We start from the raw sequence: 24,211 nt of genomic DNA on the forward strand, positions 1-24,211 counted from the left end.
TGATAGTAGAAACATAATCACTTCACTGACTGCTATGGAGGTGAAATTATACATTGGAAACATATATATTATTGATTCTGGTGTGCACAGCGTGTTGAGTGACAATGCCTTGCAAGGGCCTTTGCCGAGCTTCAATAATTTGGTGAATCTTCAAACCTTGTAAGTTATTTGTGTTCTCTCTGCTGAAGTACTACATAGAATTAAGTAAAAGCATTTCACTACCTCATGAATATACAGTATGTTGTTGGGAAAGGGTGCCCAAATACCGATTGACAACCAAAATACACATTAACGCAAATAGATGGGCATGATTGTTCTAAGAGATACAAATCTATGGCAAATCCAAGAAATTTAGCTCATTAGGAAGCAGTAAATTGAATTTTGAGATATCTACCAGGCACCATAGAGAAATCTCACGCATATAACATACAAACGCACAAACATTTCTATTCCATTACATGAGAACTAACATTTCTACTTCTCCAAATCATCAGACTTCATTTTGTGTAGTCACACACTTCTCCAAGCCCTTATATAAGTTCCTCAAGAAATCTTGTGTATTTTGTGTATAATTGGGCTTGGACGGTTCACAATACGAAAATCTAATTCGACTTTCACTCTTGTGTATCTTATTTACTTCAGAAAAAACTCAGCAGCAGCAATTTTCAAGAAGTGGAACTATTGACACATTTATATCTATTAACACTAATAGAGACTATGAGATTTATTTTGTAACTTTAACAAAGAAAATGGTGACTTATTAATTTCATGTGATGCCCCATCAAATACATTGTAGGGATTTAAGCAATAACAGATTTATTTTGTAACTTTAACAAAGAAAATGGTGACTTATTAATTCCATGTGATGCCCCATCAAATACATTCTAGGGATTTAAGCAATAACAGTTTCAGTGGTGAAATACCTGATGCATTGTCAAATTTGCCGAAACTAACATACCTGTAAGTATCTCTATCTTGAGTTTTCTCTATCCAAATATCAATATATATTGCATTTATCTGCCTAAGGTTTTATTTACTTTTATGATCAACTTAAGATATTACAACGTTTTAAAGCGACTTTTAATAACTTGGTAAACAGAAAATATCAATTTATACTTTAATCTACCAATGTTTTTGTTTACTATCACGAACGGCGTAATATATTACAATGCTTTATAATGACTTTCCAGTAACCTAGAAAACAACAAGTTTTACGGAACGATACCAACAACACTACTGCAAAAAAAAGGTCTTCATTTCAGGTATATTACTATTAAGATCTTTGTGAGTCAAAGAGAATATTATGTCATTATATATAAACATGAAAAATTATTAACTCGCATTTATGCTTCTCGTCTACATTATAAAAAAATCTAATCTTAAACCAAAATTATACATTGCTAGTGAATATGCATAGTAAAACATACTGAGTGAAACATGGTGAATCCTAAGGTGACATAATAGAAATATCGTTGTCATGTGCATGTAAATCCATTGGATGTGAAGTTGTAGTAGTAAGTATTTGCCACAATGAGATATTCATTTTACAAATCGTATATATAATCAAGCAAAAGGGAGAAAAAATTCAAACAAATTGCTATCCTTCATTAAACTTTCTCTAGATATGCTTTGCAAGATAAAACCATGTAGAACATGTGGTGGGGAATATGTGCTTGAGTAATGCTATACACATAGAATGATGTGGTGTTTTGGAGTTGTTTTTTTATGTTGTTTCATCTACACATTGTTTTCCTTTGACATGCAAGATGTCTTGTAAGATATGAGTTGTAAATGATTCCTTTGTACATTCTTAACTAATGGAAGTAGATGTTTTTGGAAAAAAAAAAAAACCATGTAGAACGTAAAACATTAAAACAGTTGCTTTATTGAGCCTACTATTTGTTATCCTTTATTATATTGAACATTAGCTCTCTTATTTGATCAAATTCTAGAGGTACTCATCACAAACTCTTAAGTTTCACTCGACATCTAACCTCAAGAGTGGTTATTGAATATGTGCTCATAGGTAATTGATGTGGGTGGCACAATATTTGACCCACCACTTTGTCCATGATCATGGGGTCTAGAGCTTGCATGTTACATAACACAAACCTTTGATGTGTTGCAAAAACAAAGTATTAAATAAACCCATATAAGTAAAGCTTATATTGGTCTAGTCACTAGTGTTGAAGGAATTTGAAAATTGCAAGTAGAACCCATATAAGTAAAGGTTATATTGGTCTACTCAGAAGTGTTGAAGGAATTTGAAAATTGCAACTAGGTTTAAAAACCTCAATTGTGATTTTTGTTGGTTTTGGAATTTCCGATTTGTGTTGAAATGTGTCAAACTTTCCGATGGAGTTTAGACTTGTTCTACGACCAGTTTGTCCAAAACCGTAGGGATTAACTACACATTATAATAAACTACAATGAAGTAAGCATTAGATTGCAATGTAACCAAACTATATAATATGTAATTGTATCAAAGATGGAAATGTTGGAATTTTGAGATGACCAAATTTTAGTGGGGCACAATTTATGTAGCAGACAACAAACATGCATTTTAGTATGGTCAACTTTGCTTAAATTCACAAAGACAAAGGCAAAGGAAAGCATTAATGTTAAGTTTGAAATTTTGATTTTCAGATACGAGGGAAATAAAAATTTAGTATTGGAGAGGAAGGGGAAAAACATTCGTTTGATTATCGGAGCCAGTGTTGGTGCAATACTACTATTTATTATTTTAGCATCAACATTTCTCTACATTGTGGTGTGGAGAAAGGTTCAAACAAATAATTCAGAGGAAACACAAGTAGTTCAACCTCCAATTCATGCCCAATCTTCATCTGCTTATCAAGACCCTAATGGTATATTGCTTAATTGTCCTGAAGAGAATGTAATTCATTTTCTCGGCATCAAGTGCTTGGTTTGCGTTTCTGCTTTATGCTTACAATAAATCTTCAATAATACCTGCAAAATCCATTTCCACAAAAGCTAATATCGCTCCATTTTTATCTACAGGCAATATTAAGAAAGAAGAACTTATTAAAGCGACTAATGTCGCCAAAGAATTTACGTTTGAGGAGATCAAAACTGTGACAAATAACTTCTCAGAAATCCTTGGTCAAGGTGGTTTCGGTTCGGTATATAAGGGATATCTTTTGGCAGGTTTAGATGTAGCCATTAAAATATTATCTCACGCCTCAGAACAGGGGCCGCAAGAATTTCTCAATGAGGTATTTAATGTCTGTTAAACTATATGTATGTAATTTCTTATGGGGAAACCAGTTACAAAATATAGTTCTGTACAATGGATGAAATTAGACTATTTTTATGCGTGTTTGACGTGCCTGCACAGACACATAGACTTTGTTAGACTACATTAAGGTGTGAAATATGACCTATATGAGACCAAAACTGAATCATTTTCACAATAGGATGTGGAAATTAGTGGTGACTCCAGATGTCTGAATAGAAAGAAAACTTGAATATCTTTATGAGATCTAGAGCTCGTGTATAGGGGGGCTAATACTAACCCATGGTACCTGAGTGCTCAAGTTTTCTCGATGTGTTTCTCCTTCTTAAGAAGAAATATTCATACTTGGGACGTAAAAATTCTTAATTTGTGAATAAGGCATATTACACATATGAGCTCAACCTTTCTAGGTGGGTGTTCTCTTTAGTGTGATTCTCAAGTCAACATTTCTCTAAATATGTCATTGTAGCTTTCATGAATCACAAATAGTATTGTATGTGGAGCTTGTAAAAAGCAAGTCATATTGATCCTCTACTAGCCCTCTCATGTGCCTTGCATGCCTTGATATTTGTTGCCATAATGCAACTTGAATACCGAGCTTGGTTGATGAGTGCAAAGGTGTGCCAGGACTATGCTAGAGTTGGTACACATGTAAGTAATAAGATACGGTTGAATGTGGTCAAGAGCACCACCGAATCAAAGCAATCTAAATGAAGAAACGTAAATCCCAGTATAAGATAGCCTTAAGTAACAAAAACATTTGTTTGTGCAATATGCTTACATATAACATTCATAGCCTTTGATGTCCACTCCAATCAATAATTCTCTCTAGATATACTCCCAAGAGGTTTCCAAACATGACACCCTATAAGGAGTTGCAAAGAGAGAGTAAAAACACCAAATTGGTTGGAATGTTCATAGGCGCAACCAAATTCGCAAAAACAAGATGTAATCTACCATACAAATAATGTAATTGAAAACAAAAAAATACATCATTAGGTCGTAAATGAGTGTTTACAACTTTGAAGATACAAATTGAAGTATCTATTCCTGAATGTGATATCCTTTAAAACAATTAATTTTTATGCTTAATTGACTAATCATAATCATATCCTTTAGTTAGGATGCTTCAAAACACTCAACACAATTGCACTAATGTTAACCCCGTTTACCTTGTCTCCTATTGCATCATATTTCATTCTTGTCACCATGACTAACATTATATAAATGTGTACTGGCTAGCTTCTTTAGCATTATCACATTGGCCTACATTGGATATATGTTTAATAAATAAACTTTATTTTTCAGAATATTATCAAGAAATAGGCTCAAAAACTAAAATCTTGAACTTGGTCGAAGGGTGACTTCCTGATTTATGTATAAGCCTCCTTGTATGGTCTCTATGTAATAATCCTTCCTAACTAATGGGAAAGTAGCTTCATTTTGGGGAAAAAAATCTTATGATTGGAAACTTTAATAAATTGTGTTGTTTGAAATGCTTCTTTATTTTGTTAACTTTAGGTTACTCTTTTGTCTCGTGTTCACCACAAGAACCTCGTCGGATTTGTGGGATATTCCATCGAGCAATCTCTCATATTGGTTTATGAATTTATGTCAAATGGTTCATTACATGATGCCCTATCCAGTAAGATAATCCATGAGTTATTTATGTCTCTAGATTTGTCTTGGGATTTAGTTTAAAACTTTTAATTTGTAAATTATGCTAAGATTTAATATACAATCCTTACCATGTACCTATTGATAAAAAATAAACACACTAAATCGATGAAAAATCAATTGCTTCATTCACTAATATTAGGATGTTTTAGAATGTTATTGATTTATGATAAGGGAAATGTTCGCAACTTTATAAGAATCTCTAAAATGCACTTGATTCTATTTATAGACATATTAGAAAGAATAATATTACTATATTTGGCTTAATCGCCTCTGTAAGGCTCCATTGACATTTATTATTTGCTTGTTTAATGGTTAAAAGGAAGAAACACATCACCAAATCTTTCATGGCGTCAAAGATTACAAATTTTGTTTGATGCTGCGCAAGGTAATAAGTTTTTTAAATAGTATATTATTTTAACACCCATTTTGTTTCCATATTATTATGTTGAAATCTCTTTTTATAATGTAGGACTTGCTTATCTACACCATGGATGTAACATTATTCATAGAGATGTGAAGAGTAGCAATATTTTATTATCTCAAAATCTAGAAGGGAAGATGTCTGATTTTGGAATATCAAGGATCACTCCCAGTGACACAAATCCTCTAACAAGGGTGATTGGTACCGTCGGATACCTAGATCCAACGTAAGTTTTTGTGTTCTTAAATCTTATCATTCATCAATAAAGTAATTTTAAATATCATTCATAACTATATTTAGATGAATTTTCCTTATATCATTATGGGTTTTTAAAGCCTTATTCAAGATGCTAACAATGTTCATGGGTAAATTTTATAATTTATACTATTTATTTCCATAGGTATGCATACACCTCAAAACTGACAGAGAAGGCTGATATATATAGCTTTGGTGTGGTTCTTCTAGAAACTATATGTGGACTACCTCCTATCATCAAAGATAAAACACAGAATATTGACATCCATATAGTTGAATGGGTATGATTGCTAAAAAATCAAGAAATTATGTTAGAATAACATATTATATAAATTGAAAGAATTATATGTTAAAATGTTCTTATTGCATAGGTAAAAACCTCGTATGAAAATGAAAAGATTGAAGAAGTTGTTGATAAACAACTTGATAATGAATATAATGTGTCATCAATATGGAAAGTAGCAGAGATTGCAATGTCTTGTGTCCAGTTTGAAGCAATAAAAAGACCTACAATGGCTAATATTTGTAATGACTTAGCTGAAGCTGTAAGAATGGGAGAGAATTATGAATTCTCACAAAATGTAATTGGAGAAACTCAATCATATTCAAATGTGAAACCTCGATGACGAATTATGTGCAGTAGCAAGTTTTCTATTGACATGTATATAATCGACCAAAACATAAAATTTAGTCTGTTAGGTTAAGTCCGCAGTATTCAGGCCATTTTGTACTTCAACATTAAAAACTATCTATGTTTGAGAAAAACCAAAATAGGTTTGATGTGATATTAAAACATATTATTAACCTTTTATAATACATGCTTTGATTTATTGTATTAAACTAGTAAGATCACAAATATTGAAGACTTAAGCTTTGTTCCATTTAAATATAGGTTGTTCCATTTACATTTCTTTGTTCAAATCACCATGGAGGAATACCATTTTACGGAAACAAAGGGTTTCCATTTTCATCATTACTACAAAAATCTCATCAAAATCGAAGCCATTGACTTGTCAAGAACCCTTTGAAACATTTTTGCTTGATGTTGATGAACCAAATCAGATGTCTGCTTGAGTTAGAAGACCCACTCCCACTATAGTGTTTGTTTATTCTTCCGTACTAGGACCAAGTTCGAAGTTTTGTTTTCTCGAATTTATTTCATCTCTAACTCCATAGCTAGTTACCAATTAGCAGTTGTTGTCATTGCTTCTTGGTACGAAGTTGAAGGTTCATTAGCACATGTTTGGAAAATGTCAAATGATTACTATTCTTGAAAGTGGATGAGATGGTCTCTAGGATGTGCATGGTAAGATTGGGCTCATTGGATCATCACTACTTATCTCTTTTGTAGCATTATGGGTGACAACTGTTGTTGGTATGATTTGAAGTGCATGCTCATATACTTGCTGAGTAGAGAATCAAGTATGTTGAGTTGGGCCGTTAAGAGTAGCAATTAGATAGGCATAGGGAACCCATTAAAGTTCGATCAGGAGTTTAATTGCTTTTTGCATTATCTAACCATTAAAGACAATGCTTGAACATCAACCAATTTGTCTTGTCTAGAGGTCTTATAGTCGATGACCAATTTTGTGATTGGAACAATAACCAAGAAAGATGTGCTTTCGGCAAAAAGATTCCAACTTTCTTCTCTCATTCTTAGGCACAAGGGCCCTAAATATCTGCAACTTTTTCTTGTCGGGATATTTTTCGATACAAATCTCTTGTAGGATCTTGAAGTTCAGGGTTCTACTCGGCAAAATGTTAATTATATGCACTACATTGAGTAGAACCTCTAGCTAGAAACCATATGATAGACTAGAATACTTTAGATTCTCCTGAATAACTTCATTCATCTATTTAGCAATTCCATTTTGCTATTGAATTACATATCTCCTCTATTATTAGGTCGTAGGCATTTCATCTTTTGATCTGTCTCATTTCTCAAGCATTGCAAGGTAGTCTTGAAAGAGGGCTGAAGGCATTGTTTTTTATTCTCATAAGATAGGCATACACCTTCCTAAGATCATCATCAATGAACGCGATGAGCTAAGAGGCACGAAAAAACTGATACGGCATGAGGTCTATATGTCACATCAATTTTGATTCTCTTGGTGTGTTTCCCGGATGAGATGAGGATGCATGTTACTGTATTGACAATGCTCACAAAACTAATGGTCATAAGGGAGAGTTGATGGTCGCGCAAGCAACCACACCACCAAAGTCTGACAATAAATCAAAACCGGAACATAAGAAGTACAAGAAAAAGCATCAACCTGAGGAGGACGAGCCCGAGGTAGTTGAGTTTGTGGAAGATGAGGAGGAAGATACTGAGCTCAAAGTTATTCCTCCAGGGGGGGCACATTGCATCGGGTATACTCACCTCAGACCAAAATCGGATCAGAGAAAAATTGTAAAGACAAAGCTTGTCCGTAAAGGACAACTATTTCACTTGTCGATCTCCTCTATTCAGAGGCCACCCATTGATCTTGTAACAGGAAGACGAGCTCTAGAAATAAGAGAGCCACATTCAGTGCATGTAGAAAACTTCAAAAGTAAAATGTTGCTGACTTTAAGTACAGTTCGGCTGATGACTACACATACTACGTGATTGGAGGATCCCATTTTGCTGAAGCAAACTAAAAAGTGAGACATGGATGAGGGTAGAAAACTAAAAATAATTAAAATGAAACAGATCAAGTGTACAATAATAATCACTTAATTAAGGCCGCTTCTACATTTTATAACATTTGTTTTGAGGTTTACTCATTAATGAAAGGGAAAAAATCGTCGGTAACTCTGTCATGGCTGCAGATATTACAAATTTTTTCGGATGCAACACAAGGTAATGAAATTAATAACATTTACTTTTAATACCATTGTTTTTCGTCTTGTGTTTGAAAACAATGTCTTTTATAATGTAGGCCTTGCCTATGTACATGATGGATGTAACATCATCCATCGAGAGGTGAAGAGCAGCAATACATTATTATCGAGCAATCTAGAAGGGAAAATGTCTGATTTAGGAATATAAAAAATCATATCGAATGATCTTAGTAATGCAGCAACAAGGATTGTTGGTACTATGGGATATCTAGATCCAGAGTAAGTACTTCTTAAACTATAGATAATTGCTAAAGTTAATTAGAAATGGTTATCTTAAAATAAAGGACCTAAAACAAGCTCCTAGACTTTGGTACAAAAAGTTTGACTCACCCCTCCCATCCTATTTCATGTGCTCTCCAGGTATCCCAATGATACCATTGATAGGTTCTGGTGGAGATTCAATTCTGGTGTAAACACATTCTGGACTATTGACCCGGTGGATAACAGGACTTCTTATGATTTTCCTCCAGTGGCGGTGATGCAAACCAATTTCATCAACAACACTATCATCTTGAACCCAAGTACTCAAGCATCATCATCCGATGTGTTGACGGCTAGCACACTCTACGGAAGCCACTACTATTTCATGGTATTATGGTTTGTCGAGTTCAATCCAAATGTTAACACCTCTGGACAGAGAGTGTTCAATGTCGCCATCAATGGGAAAGACTTTACCAACAATATCGACATCTACCGAACTGTTGGCGCCAAAGCAGCTCTTGAGCTCTACAGCCCGACAGATAGGCCATTGGGGCCTTATGTAGACCAATTCGTAATTCAGTTTAAGCCTTCGTCCACCTCTGATTACAATCCTAGCTTGGCCGCAGCCGAGATCTTGCAGCTGTTCGACAACCCCATGAACACCACCACCTCCTCGTCTGACAGTACGTCACACTATTCCAATGAATTCCGCTCCCTAAACAAAATGCCACTCGTCAATAACTTCTTCATTGTGCATATAATTTGATGTAGTTCTCGCTATACAAGATTTGATCACAAGCAGCCTGCCAGCTTTACAAAGATTTATTGGGGACCCATGCTTACCGCTGCCATACAAGTACCCGTGGATCAATTGTGATAATTCGAACCAAAATCTACCGGCTAGAGTAACATCTATGTGCGTCTGATCAGTTATAAACATCTATGTGCATATGTACATGCCGATTGCAAGCCATCCTCTTTGATAGTGATACAAAAATGTGTTTATTAACTTCAGATTGATGTTCTAATTTGTTTGATATATAATTCATGCAGCTCCTTACCTGGCTATAGTCTAGTGGGGACGCTTGCAAGCAGCATCAGCAACTTGGATCAACTTGTCACACTGTAAGACCAGTTTATTTCTGATGATAGCACGTTAATTGATATTAGTAACATAATCACTTCACTGACGACACTTTTTGGCTACTAGTATCAACGTCGGCATCATATATTACATCACCGCCATTGTAGAATCATGGCTTCATCAAGTTTTCATTAAACTTGGACTGAAAAGTTACCACCAGAATTGGAAGACAATGAGGATCGAAACCAGTATAATGTGTAGAGCACATCATTGTGAAGTTATGCATGTGCACGTGAAATGTGAGTGGAACCACCGAGATAGAGTTGAGTCTTGAATGTACAATGTTTGAGGATGTCCATGTTTTTCAAGTTTTGTCGCTTCCCTGACTTTCTCTTTGTTTTGTTAATCCCATCGTTATCCTTGATATCATCAACGTGAAATATTCGTTGGTTGTTCTTTCACATTGGCTTCAACAACCATGTAGTGTAAAATGCTCGTCCATGTGCAGTGTGAGGAGACCCTTCTAACCTCTTTGTTGAACTCGTTGTGTGAATACCTTTCTCATGTAGTTAGTGCACAAAGACCGAGACAAACACTCCAAGGAGGCGAACACTCGCTAGTCCGTTGTCGCATTAGTCTTCTCACTCTCCCACTCTGCCGTCATGGTTTGGGAGCATTAGCACACGAGATGAGTCTCAATACATTTGATTAGCACAATGCACAAGATTAAGGCCAAGATGACCTCACATTAAGACCTAGACACTAATTTATACAAGAAATTTCTTTATAAGGTAGGGTTTATCAACCACTACCCAAATGACAACATGGCGCCTTTTCAGGTGAGAGGAAAGGCCAACAATAAAATCCCTAGATATGCTTCCCTATTTATTGTTGGCAATGTGTAAGGGATGTAGAAATCTTGCAACTTTAAGTTACATGGCTTTGTTTTCTTGACATTTGTGGCATTGAGTCACATAATTTTGTATGACGAGACACATCAGAACCCAATAGAAATGACTAGAGATCAGAACGAATGTGTGATGTATTCCATAGTACCCTGCTAGTTTCTTTTTTACCTGAAGCAAATCTGGAACATAAAGCTTCCCATTATGGTAGAGCATATCATTACCAATGTGGAAGGATCACTTCCAAGATGAGGTGATTTCTGTTCAAGTCTTAGTTCTTCTCTCGAGTTTAGCAAATATTGCGATCAAGATACTTTCTTTGAAGGTGACCATAAAGATTGAATGTGATGCCCATTGTACCTTACGACCCAAAAAGCCTTGTTGGTCACAAAACAAATTTTCAAGGGCTCTTGGTGCATGGCTACCACAAAATGTTTTAAGTAAAGATTGTGGTACCATGACATCAATACGTGGATAATTGCAAATAATTGTTTTCCTTGAATAGTTACTTACACTAAGTACGATCAATTTTCTTACTCTCAAATTCTGTAGGTTTACTGTGATTCTAGATATGAAACACCACCTATAGCAAATCACTTGCATCGATTTCAACTTGAAAAGGTTTGGAAAGATCTGGTAAAAGATTGACCATATGGTTGCACATTCTTATCGGAAAGTGGCACCATGTCTTGGAGTAGTAAAAGCAACTTGTAATGGCTCTATTGAGCACATAGACAATGTATAGGGATGTGTTCATCACCATCGGTTCAAGTGGATCTTGTAAGAATCTTAGGTCAACAACCTAGGTTGACTATTTTGTAACAATCTTAGTAGTATACGATTGGCAAGGAAACTAGTTTTACAAGGGCTGAAGAAGCGCAGTAAGGTGCATGACCAATATATCTAGAACTATCATCAAATTATAGAGATAAATTTAATTAAGTGTTTAGAATAGACAATGGCAATTAACCAACCATTACTAAATTTGCCAATCTTGGGACGGTGTGCAAACATAAGAAAAGGACAACGCAAGCTTGTCAATCACTTCATAGTCAACACACTTAAGCATTACAGGTAGTTATATGATATGAAGCTCAACACACTCACAAACTCCTATGCCATAATATTTTAACTTCCCTATCATACATATTATATATATATAATGTCATGGATATTCCATTTCTTACAAAATGATAATAGTAAATGGGTTGTAATATAATATCTACTAAGATGGTTGTCGCTTTATATAAATCACCCCTTTCTCATGTTACGTATTGATTCATTGTAAATTCTTATTATAAATATAAATGCATGTCTCTAGTGTGTGTGAGTTAATATCTCTCTAGGCTTAAGTCTCACACATATAACATATGACCACACACACATTTTACACATTTGTATTCCATCACATGGGAACTAGCATCTAGTTCTCCAAATCATGTGTAAGAGCTCTCCCTCTCACTTTGCAAAGCTCTAGAAGCACAACGCCAATAGCATTTGCACTCTCTAATCGCACACTTCTTAACTCCGAGCACTTATAAGTTCCTCATGCAAATGCATATAATTTGGCTTGGAGGGTTCAGACTAGTAAAATATAATTTTCCTTTCTCTCTTCTATATCTTATTTACTTTAGAAATAAAACTAGGCAACAACCATTTTTTATGAAGTGGAATCCTTGACACACATTTATATCTATTAACACTAACAGAATCTTTGAGAATTATTTTCTAAATCTAATGAAGTAAATTGTGACTTATTAATTTCATATGATTACCCCATCAAAAATACTGTAGGGATTTAAGCAATAACTCTTTGAGTGGTGAAATACCTGATTCATTGTCAAATTTGCCGAAGCTAACATACCTGTAAGTATCTCAATGTTGAGTTTCTCTATCGAAATGTTAATTTATATTGCCTTTATCTATTTAAGGTTCTATTTACTTCTATGAATTGTAGCTTAATATATTACAACTTTTTAAACCAATTTGTAATAACTTTGCAAACAACAGAATAATGATTTACATTCTAATTAATCTACAAAAGTCTTTCTTTACTATTATGAACCACTTAATATATTACAATGTTTTAAAATGATTTTCTAGTAACTTAGCAAACAACAACTTTTCTGGAGTAATACCACCAACACTACTACAAAAACAAGGACTTGATTTCAGGTATGTTGAATTTTAAGATTTATGCAAGCCAAAGAGAATATTGTGTTATGACACATAAACATGGAAAATGCTAACTTACATTTACGCTTCTCATCTATATTATACAAAATCTAATCGTAAACAAAAATAAGATGTCACTAGTGAATATGCATAGAGAAACATGGTGACTCCTAAGGTGACGGAACCGAAGTATTGCAACTTATTGACAATTTGGTAAACTCGCTATGTTGTCATGTGTATATAAATCCATCAGAAGTGAAATTGTAGTTGTAAGTATTTGCCACAATCAAATATTCATACAAATCATACATATTGATATAATCAAGCAAAATGGAGAAAAAAATCAAACAAATTCCTATCCTATATACACTTTCAAGGTGAAACAAAAGTTTCTCTCAATATGCCTTGCAAGATAAAAAGATGTAAACCATAAAGCACTAAAAGAACTTCTTTTATTCAGCCTTGTACTTATTATACTTGATTATATCGAACTATGTCTCTCTTATTTGGTCAAATGCTTGTGATACTCATCCCGATTCTAAGTCTCACTCAACACCTGAACTACAACAATGTTTATTGAACATGTGCCCATAGGTAATTTTGGTGTGTGGTGCAATATTTGGACCACCACTTTGTCCATGATCATGTGATCTAGAGCTTGCATACATTAGCATAATGCAAACCATAGGTGTGTTGCAAAAATAATGCATTAAAGCAACCCATATCACTAAAGGTTATAAGGGTCTAGTCCAAGAATGGGGGCCATAAATCATACCAACAAACCAGCTCAAAGGTTGTTTATCACCTTGCAAGTAGTTTTGGAGAATTTTGAAACTAGATTTAAAACTAGATTTAAATTTCAATGGAGTTTTGAATGACACTATTTGTCCAAAAACATTGGAAACTATACGTTAAATTAGACTACAAGGCAATAGTATTAGATTAGAATGTAATCAAATTATATTCATGATTGTATTAAAGATGGAAATGTTGGAAATTGGGATGACCCAATTTTAGTATGTCACAATTTATATAGAAGAGGACATTCATTTTGAGATGGTCATGTTTGCTCTAAACAAGACAAAGGAAAGCATTAACGTTTAGCTCGAAATTTGGGTTTTCAGATACTATGGAAATCCATATTTAAATGCACCAGTAGGGAAGAAGACGAACATTGGTTTGATTATCGGAGCCACTATTGGTGCAATACTATTTATTATTTTGACAGCAACAATTCTCTACATTGTGGTGTGGAGAAAGATTCGAACAAAGAAGTCAAATGAAAAACAATTAGTACAACCTCCAATTATTCATGTCCCATCTACACCTGCTTATCAAGATCCTAGTGGTATATTGCTTAATTGTCCTCAAGAGAATGTAATTCATTCATTGACAGCAATGCTTCGTTTGCGTTTTATTTTATGCTTACAATTAATCCTAAAAAAACATTTCCAAAAGAAACTAATATCATTCAATTTTATCTACAGTTAATGTTAAGAAAGAAGAACTTATTAAAGTGACTAATGTTAAGAAAGAGGAGCTTATTAAAGCGACTAATGTTGCAAAAGAATTTACATTTGAGGAGATCAAAATTGCGACCAATAACTTCTCCAAACTCCTTGGTCGAGGTGGATTCGGTTTGGTATATAAAGGATATCTTTCGGTTGGTTTAGATGTAGCCATTAAAATATTATCTGACACCTCAAACCAGGGACCACAATAATTTCTCAATGAGGTATTTAATCTCTTTTTAATTATATGTATTTACTTTCTTGTGTGCTCTGCCTTCCTTTTGTTACATTTGTTCCTGACCCAAATTACATCATGCTCAGTTTCTAACTAGGTTCGAATGGAGGCAAAAAATAGTATGTTTTAGGGGATGATTATATTGAACTCCAATAATTATTCTAACTAGAAAATTGTAAAAGTATACGTGCGAAAACTTATGCGTAACACAGAATACACATTCCGTTATTTGGAAGTATAACAATTTGATAAACACAGAGTAAGGGTGAGAGGGAGATAGAGGGACCAACCAACAAAACTTAGATTCAAAATAATCAACCATTTGTACATACGATTGTGCTCAGTGAGAACTTTTATACAAGCCCTGACAACGGGCTGACAAAAGTACTATTCGTACTTTAATGCTCATGATTGAGCTTGACATTAACTCTGCCTATAGTATTCCTATTTACTAAAATAGAATATAGACCCCTAATGGCCTATCGAATTCCATTTGACTCGGCCAACTGATTCAGCCCAGCACCTGATTGGGCTTTCGTCTTATTCAACTCATTAGGGCCTAGCCAATCGATCGTCGTCCGATCTGGCTCTCGGCTTCTTCAACCGATTCACCCCATGTTGAGCTTGTCACTCAACACGCCCATCAAGCTCAACTTGAAGTTTGTTCCTCGTGTTAGCATCTGCCAACTCTTGCACTTGGCATTTCCTGGTGTCTTAACGCCTTGCACACGCTCCTCGTCCAGTCCAATATCGTATCCCATGACCCCTCTGGTCCAATGCTCCTCGACCCATCCGGTTTTGCGCTCCTTAACTTGCATAGTCGGCTCGTCTGCTCTTTAGGCCCTTTGACGCTCCCTTGCTATCGCGGCATTGGAGCCCCTCAACCCATCAGTTCCTCCTTGTCGGCGTTAGTTTCGACTGCCTCCTTGTCTCGGCTTGTCTGAATCATCCCTTTCGATCTAATCAACCTTTTCTCTGATTTGTTCATGCTCTTGTCCAAATTGGTTGTCTCCAATTCGTCTCCTTCAGGCCCTTGACCACATCCGACCATGTCCTGGTCCTGGCCTTTATCTTCAAGTCGGCTCTACCCCTCTTGGCTCTACCACCTACCTTTCCTTTCTCAGCTCTGTCTCCCTCTCGTTCGGAAGGCTTTGACTTCTGCTCTCCCTTTTAGCTGCCCTTCATGCATCTGGCTAGTCTATACTTAGTCCATGTCCTTCCACTTGTCTTCTTGTTCGTCGCGTCCTTCGCTTCATCAGTCGATCTAGACGTTCGGACTCCTTCAATCATCTTGAAATGAATTCCACATCAGATTCATCTTTTCGGACTACTTCATCTCTCTCCCTCTCCCTCTCCCTTCTCCCCCTCAAGTTCGGCATGTCGAGGTGCTGTATACCAAGCATTCTCGAGATTTGAGGTGCTATATACCAAGCGAGTTGTTTGTTGAAGATGTTGGCCACCTGCCGATTAGTCGAAACATATCGCAGTTCCACTTCACTTGAGAGAACTCGCTCACAGAAAAAATGATAATGCAAGTCAATGTGCTTGGTCCGGGCATGGAAAATAGGGTTCTTCGCGAGTTGGATTCTCCTAAGGTTATAGTAGTACATCATTGCCGGTTTAGACACCTCCACATTCAGATCCTTCAAGCGTCTCATAAGCCAACAAGAGGAATGGCGTGGGTACCACTCTAGTTGTTGAACTCCAATCCACCAGCCCTTGGACTTATGCCAATTTATCTTGGTCCCTTAAACTCTCCAAAAGCTGTTAATTAGATTTTCACATCTGCAAAGGTTTTCTTGGATCCCATTAACAAACCACATCGTATCATTGGCAAAGGCTGATATAATCAACTCTTTATCATGCCTTAGAATCTACATGCCATTACTCTAGGGCTCAACAGCTTGTAAACTTGTTGAAAGAGATTTCGTGTATAAAATGAACAAGTACGGGCAAGTAGGCATCCTTGCCTTAATGAACGAGTTATTTCAAAACTTAGTCCCATATTTCCTACAATTAGTACATAGCTCCTTGAAGATTTAGTGTTATCTCTTATTGGATTGTACTTCATTCTTGTCACCATGACTAACATTATACAAATGTGTAGCTACACTAGCTTTATTTCACATTATCACATTATTTATAATCATGACCTACATTGGATATATGTCTACAGAATTTACTTTATGATCAACATTGCATACAGGTGTACATACATTTACTTTATTGAACACATTATTTACCATCATGAATAACATTGAATATATGTCCACTAAATTAACTTTATTTTTCAAAATATTATCAAGAAATAGATTAAAAAACTAAACACTCACTATTCAAAACTTTAGTAGATTCTATTGTTTGAAATGTTTCTTTATTTTTAAATTTTAGGTTACTCTTTTGTCTCGTGTTCACCACAAGAACCTTGTCGGATTCGTGGGATATTCCATCGAGAAGTCACTCATATTGGTTTATGAATTTATGTCAAATGGTTCCTTATATGATAATTTATAAGTTATTTGTATTTCTATACATTTGTCGTATGGTTTAGTCTAAAACCCTTTAATTTGAAAATTATGTTGAGATTTAATCTACTACCCTCACAATGTACCTAGGCATAATAAGTGCACATATTGAATTGATAAAAATTCAGTTGCTTAATTCAATAATATTAGGATGTTTTAGAATTTTAACGATTTATAATAAAAGAAATGTTCATAACGTTATAAGAATATCTAAAATTCACTTGATTGTATGTATGCACATATAACAAGGAATAATAGTACGATATGTGGCTTAATCGCTTAATATCTTAATTAAGCCTCCATCTACATTTGTCATTTGCTTCTTTAACGGTTAAAAGGAAGAAAAACATCAACGAAATTTTCATGGAATCAAAGATTACAAATTTTATTTGATGCTGCACAAGGTAATAAATTTTTAAATATTATATTAGTTTTACACTGAATATGTTTCCAAATTATTGCACTGAAATATTTTTTCGAATGTAGGACTTTCATATCTACACCATGGATGTAACATCATTCATAGAGATGTGAAAAGTAGCAATATTTTATTATCTCAAAATCTAGAAGGGAAGATGTCCGATTTTGGAATATCAAGGATCACCCACAATGATAGAAATCCTACAGCAGCAAGTGTGGTTGGTAGTACGGGATACCTAGATCCAACGTAAGTTTCTGTGTTCTTAAATCTTATAATATCCATACTGGATATTTAGACATCATTCATGAGCCCATTTAGATGAAATTTCCTTATACCATTTAAGATGCCAGCAATATCCTACTTCCATAGCATCAAGGTTTGTTTTGCTAAATTTTATATTTTATACTATTTATTTCCTTAGGTATGCATACACATCAATATTGACCGAAAAGGTTGATATATATAGCTTTGGTGTGGTTCTTCTAGAAGCTATATGTGGACTACCTCCCATTATAAAAGATAAAACCCAAAATATTGACATCCACATTGTTCAATGGGTATGATAGCTAAAACTCAAGTAATTATGCTATAATTACATATATAAATTGTGTAAATTATATGTTAAAATGTTCTTTTGCATAGGTAAAACCCTCTTATGAAAATGGAACGATTGAAGAAGTTGTTGATGAACGACTTGATAATGAATATAACGTGTCGTCAATATGGAAAGTAGTAGAGATCGCAATGGCTTGTGTCCAGATTGAAGCAGGGAAAAGACCTACAATGGTTGATATTTGTAATGACTTGACTGAAGCTATAAGAATGGGAGAGAATTATGAATTCTCATCTAACGTCACTGGAGAAACTCTATCATATTCAAATGTGCAACCTCGATGAGGATTATGCACAAAAGTAGTAAATTTGCTATATATACATGCATATAATCAATCAACACATAAAAATTGTCTTTTTAGTATTACTTCTCACTAGTAATGTTGTTTTGCACTTCAACTAATAAAACTATCTATGATTGAGAGCAAATTTCTAGTGTTTTATCTGATATAAAAACATGTGATCAACATTATATAATACATGCTTCGATTGATTGTATTAAATTAAGTAAGATCATAAATATACAAGAATTAATTTTGACTTATGTGATATGTATATAGATTGTATCGATATCATTGTTTCAAATTATGTTATAGTATTTGATGTCTTCTTGAGAGTACATATACATGCATCAACAATATAATATCCACCAGTTAACGAATCTTCTACTTAAATGGATGGGTTTTCAAGTTAAAATTCACGATGAAAAAATGAGGAGTTTTTGTTAATAATGCTCAAGATGAGGATGATGATTTTGAAGATGGTGATATCAACTTGAATGAAATGCTAAATTGTCAATAATATGCACAATAGATTTATGGAAACTTTATCTAGGTTGTTAATAATTAGGTAATTAACTAGGGTTAATTAGTGTCTAATTATGTGAGTAGTTAATAAGCAGAAGATTATGTGATATGTGTGCATATGTGTGTGAGACTAATAGAGAGAGAAGTTACACTTATGAACAATAATGTAAACGGGGGATGATTAACAAGAGTGTAGCTAAAGACCTTACCTCTATATATTAATTAGCATCATCAAATACACAAATACCCACAATGAGGTATATATACATCTCATGTGCAAAGTTGCACTTGTGTGAGTAGAATATAGGTCTAACCTATTCCGCTGCAGAGAATCATACCACGATTCTTACATGGTATCTGAGCGTTTTGGTAGCTCGATCTAACTCATCCACATGTCTTGTTTCTATGCCGACGTTCAAGAAGAACCGGCTATTCGCTATTGTAGTGCGACTACTTAGCTTGTGTTCGAGAAAGAAGGAAAAGAAGGAAGAAATCTTCATTGACATAATGAATACTCAAATCGCGAGCACTCTCCCTAGCGAGAAGTTCGACCAAAACAACGTTGCATCTTGGGAGTACAAGATGCACCAATACCTTTTCGGTCAAGGTTATTGGAGCTGCATCAAAGGAGCACAAGAAAATCAACCCGACCCAAAGGACATCGACTACTGAACATGGGAGCAAGTGGCGAATCGAGTAATGTATTGCTTGGTGACATGTTTTCATGACCACATGCTCGGCTACATTCAAGAAGCCGAGACCCTGACGGAAGCATGGGAGAATCTTAGGAATATTTTCACGGCCAACACAACCACAAGAAAGCTTCAACTCCACCAAGAGTTGAATAATATCCAACAAAGAGATATGTCCATCACAAGCTACACCTTGAAGATCAAGGAGCTTTGTGACTCACTCGGCTCAAATATGCATCAATGTGGATGATGATGAGATGGTGCAAATATCCCTCGACGGCCTTGCACCGCGATTCGGCACATCAGCAATGTTCCATTCAGAAAAGAAGGTAACCAAACTTACATTAAGAATGTCTTGCATGTACTAACCATTACAAAGAATTTGGTCTTCGTCGGCGAAATTGTTGAGAAAGGGATGCAAGTTCGATTTAATCAAGGTGGTTGCTTCATCGCGAAAGAGGGTCGACTCATCGCTGGCAGACGAAGAGAGGGCGGAATGTTCATTCTCGACTCGCATGAGATGAAATCAGCCATGTTTGCAAAAGGCACCAAAGCCGACACGAACATAGAGTTATGGCACAAGCGGATTGGCCACATCAACCTCCAAAAACTCAACGCAATGCAATCAAAAGGATTCTTCATCGGGCTCCCAATCTTTAAAGAGAAGGAGATTGAAGGCGTATGTGTAGCCTACCAATTCAGCAAGCAACACCGACACACGTTCCTGAATGAGAGGAACGTAAGCAAAGGTGTACTCGATGTAATTCATTCCGATGTATAAGGACCATGGTTGTTTACGTACCCGTATTTAACGTTTAAATACGTATAGTACCTCATCATTTGTATAGTACGTACTATACCTCAATGTTGTTCAGTCAAATATCATGTACACATTTGTCCAATACAATATTTAACGTATTTATAAAAAAATGGTATAATACGTATTTATAAAGAAAATGTAAGTAAAACCCTAACAAAAAGCAAAAGAAAAAAAAGATTTTAGTGAAAAAGAAGCCAAAGGAAGGAAGAAAGAAGAATAGAAGAGACGACGATGAAGACGATGAAGAATAGAGAAAAGAAGACATAAACTTGTCTTGAGTGTGATAATCGCAGAAGATAGAAGAAGAAGAAGAAGAAGAAGAAAACGAAGAAAAGAGAAACCTATCATGAGTGTGATAATCGTAGACGATTCCTCAATCTATGAAGGCATATTGTAAATAATTACAATTTGAAGTACAACCTCGAGATCCACACTTACATTGATTTATAGAATAAGGGAATCTCGACATCCATATTACTACAAGTATTTTAGGATGTGAAATGTTCAAATGTCTATGCATTTTAGGATGTAGAACTATATTGTACATCACAACATTGTGTAAACATAGATGTTTTTTACAATATTATAGATATTTTTTAGAAAGGTAAATAATTTTCAAAATCTAGAAGTATTTAACGTACTATACGTAAAATACGTATTTTATAACTATTTAACATATTAAGAAAACGTATTTAACGTATTTTTAAATTGGGAGGTACTATACGGGTATTAATACATTAAATATGTATGGTATCCGTACCGTACCTAACGTACCTAACAACCTTGATGGGGACCAATTCAAATGGCTACATTCCGCGGATGTCGATACTACGTGGCCTTTATCGATGACTTCTCCTGGCACACCTGGGTCTACCCCATGCGGCAAAAGACCGAAGTGTTCAGACACTTCCAAAAAATCAAGAGTGGAGTTGAAAAGGAAACAAGTCGATATGTACGATGTCTTCGATCGTATAGAGAAAAAGAGTAATTCTTCGACGATTTTTCGGCCTTTCTTCAGAAAGAAGGAATTTGGCGAGAGTTTTTGTGTCAACATACACCACAACAGAACGGAGTTCCCGAACGAAAGAATTGGCACATCCTTGAAGTAGCGCAAGCCATGCTTAACGAGAAGCACATGTTGAAGTCGTATTGGGCAGAAGATGCCAACACATCTGTCTACCTAATGAATCAGTGTACAACATCCGGCGTGCATGAGGTTACCCCGCATGAGAAGTTTTTCGGAAAGAAGCCGGATCTATCACACGTTCCGAAATTCGGCTCCATTGCATACGCACACATCCCCAACGAGAAGTGAAAAAAGCTCGACCCGAAGTCGGAGAAATCTATCCTCTTTGAATACTCACTGTAGCAAAAGGGGTACAAGTGCTTGAACCCCTCTACTCAGACGGTTCGTGTAAGTTAGGATGTCATCTTTGACGAATAGGCATCATGGTATGCACCAGAGCCGACTCCTCTCGAATCATTTCCAATCGACCCGAACTTGGCCAACCAAGAGATAGAAGATAAAGATCGACTAAGGCATATGTTCGAAGAAAGTCCAATCATGACCAGGCTCAGTGGGCCACAAAAGCCCCCGAGCAACCAGAGCACATCTCAGTCAAGTCCGACGATGGACAAAGGCAAGGCCAAAATGCCAGAATATGAAGATGATCAATTTGACGGCAACATATCGACTCACTCACTCGATAGTGAATTCGGTGGCTTTGATGTGCCTCTTATGAGGTCTCCCGGAGTTAAGAAAGCACTTACATCGGCAAATGAGAAACTTTGTCGCTCTACCCGAAGGAAGAATCCGGTTTCCGATTCGGCTATAACGATTATATGGCATACCACTATGCCTTTATGATAAAGGTGGTGACAGTTCGAGAACCGTAAAGTTTTTAGGAAGCTGTCAACAATCCACGATGGGTTTAAGCAATGAACGAGGAAATGCAAGCACTATGCAAGAACAAGACATGGGATCTCATTCCCCACTCATCGCACAAGAAAGCAATCGGCGGCAGATGGAATTACAAGGCGAAATATAATGTTGATGGCTCCACAACCACTACGAAGCTCGACTCGTAGTGAAAGGATAAGCCAACTACACGAACCTGCCACTACGATCCAATGGTGGCCAGACACCATGATTTGGTTGGAAATCGGAAATTGGTCGGCCACTGCTAGGGTGAGCCTGCCGGAGTCCATGGCCGACCAGACCCAATATGCCACTCTGCGCTATTTCCCCACTCAACAACACAAGGCCCGCCATAGCCGACTACTACTTGATCCGTGCCTCCTTTTGGATGGGCCCGAAGGAATTGTACCCTACTAGAATCAGATGGCAGATCCGGTTTCGTGTGATTGTGGACACTTATGAAGGGATAGAGGTCATCATTAACTTTCCTCAGAGAAATCCATGGTTCGAAGAGATGTTCATCCCTGCACGCAGTGGAAGGTCATCAGTGTCGGTATGCCTCTCGGCGGCATCCGACAGCAGTGACATGCCATTCATAAACTCTCTGGAGCTGCGTCCTCTGCCGTCCACGATGAAGCCGGTGGCGATGATCAAGAACACCAACTATGCGCTGCGCACTGTCTGGTGAGAGGACACTGGTGCCTATACCGAAGTTCCACCGATCCTAAGGTCAGACTTAATTATCGATGAAATGATACACACGTTTAAGCAGCTGGGAAGATTAATTTATGCTTCCATCCTATGTCTTGAGCTCTCCAGGTATTCGAAGGACACCATCGATAGGTTCTGGTGGAAACTCAATAATTCTGTCTTATATGTATACCAGACGATTCAATCGGTGGCTATGGAGGATTCTTATGATTTTCCTCCAGAGGCAGCGATACAAAGCAATTTCATCAACCGCAATATCGTCGTCAATCCAAATGCTCGAGCATCATCCAATGTGTTGACGGTTAAAACACTCCGTGGAAGCCACTACTATTTCATGGTGTTATGGTTTGTTGAGTTCAGTGCAAATGTTAACGCCTCTGGACAGAGAGTGTTCGATGTCGCCATCAATGGGGAGGTCTTTGAGAAAGCTATCGACATATACGATCGGGTCGGCCCCTACACAGCTCTAGAGGTCTACAGTTTGACAGATAGGCCATTGGGGCCTTATGTAGACCAATTTGTAATTGAGGTTCATAATTCATCCACCTCTAATTACTATCCTAGCTTGGCTGCAGTTGAGATCTTGTAGCTGTTCGACAACCCCATGAACACCACCACCTCCTCGGCTGATGGTCCGTCGCCCTAATCCAATTAATTTTCCGCTCCGTAAACTAAGTGCCACTCATCGATAACTCCTTCATTGTGCATATAATTTGATTGCAGTTCTGGCTATACAAGATTTGGTTACAAGCAGCCTGCCAGCATTACAAAGATTTATGGGGGACCCATGCTTACCGCTTCGATACAAGTACTCATGGATCGATTGTGATCATTCAAACCAAAATCTACCGGCTAGAGTAACATCTATGTGCGTGTGTGATCCATTATAAACATCTATGTGCAAATCCACATGTCGATCACAAGCCCTCATCATTGATTGTGATAAATGATGTGCGTATTAACTTGATTCGATGTGCTTTGTTTGATATAATTCATGCAGCTCCTTATCTAACTATAGTCTAGTAGGGACTCTTGCGAGCAGCATCAACAACTTGGATCAACTTGTCACACTGTAAGACCACTTTTATTTCTGATAATTA

The 24,211-nt window shown here is 36.3% G+C and overlaps 1 protein-coding gene across 1 annotated transcript; it reads left to right on the forward strand.

Annotated features, from left to right (window-relative positions):
• Positions 1 to 34: 34 nt before the first annotated feature.
• LOC147851202 (putative LRR receptor-like serine/threonine-protein kinase At1g67720) lies at positions 35 to 18,581 on the forward strand. The gene is made up of 10 exons (XM_087335978.1): positions 35 to 159; positions 889 to 960; positions 2,647 to 2,867; positions 3,022 to 3,236; positions 4,778 to 4,901; positions 5,256 to 5,321; positions 17,618 to 17,798; positions 17,896 to 17,928; positions 17,974 to 18,109; positions 18,195 to 18,581. The coding sequence occupies exons 1-10, from the start codon at positions 35 to 37 to the stop codon at positions 18,447 to 18,449; spliced, it is 1,428 nt and encodes a 475-aa protein (XP_087192104.1). The 3' UTR covers positions 18,450 to 18,581.
• The last annotated feature ends 5,630 nt before the right edge of the window (positions 18,582 to 24,211 follow it).

This window comes from Azolla caroliniana, unplaced genomic scaffold (assembly GCF_043228905.1).
Source record: "Azolla caroliniana isolate FFs.n. ecotype wild unplaced genomic scaffold, voAzoCaro1.0.p SCAF_20, whole genome shotgun sequence".
NCBI lineage: Eukaryota > Viridiplantae > Streptophyta > Polypodiopsida > Salviniales > Salviniaceae > Azolla > Azolla caroliniana.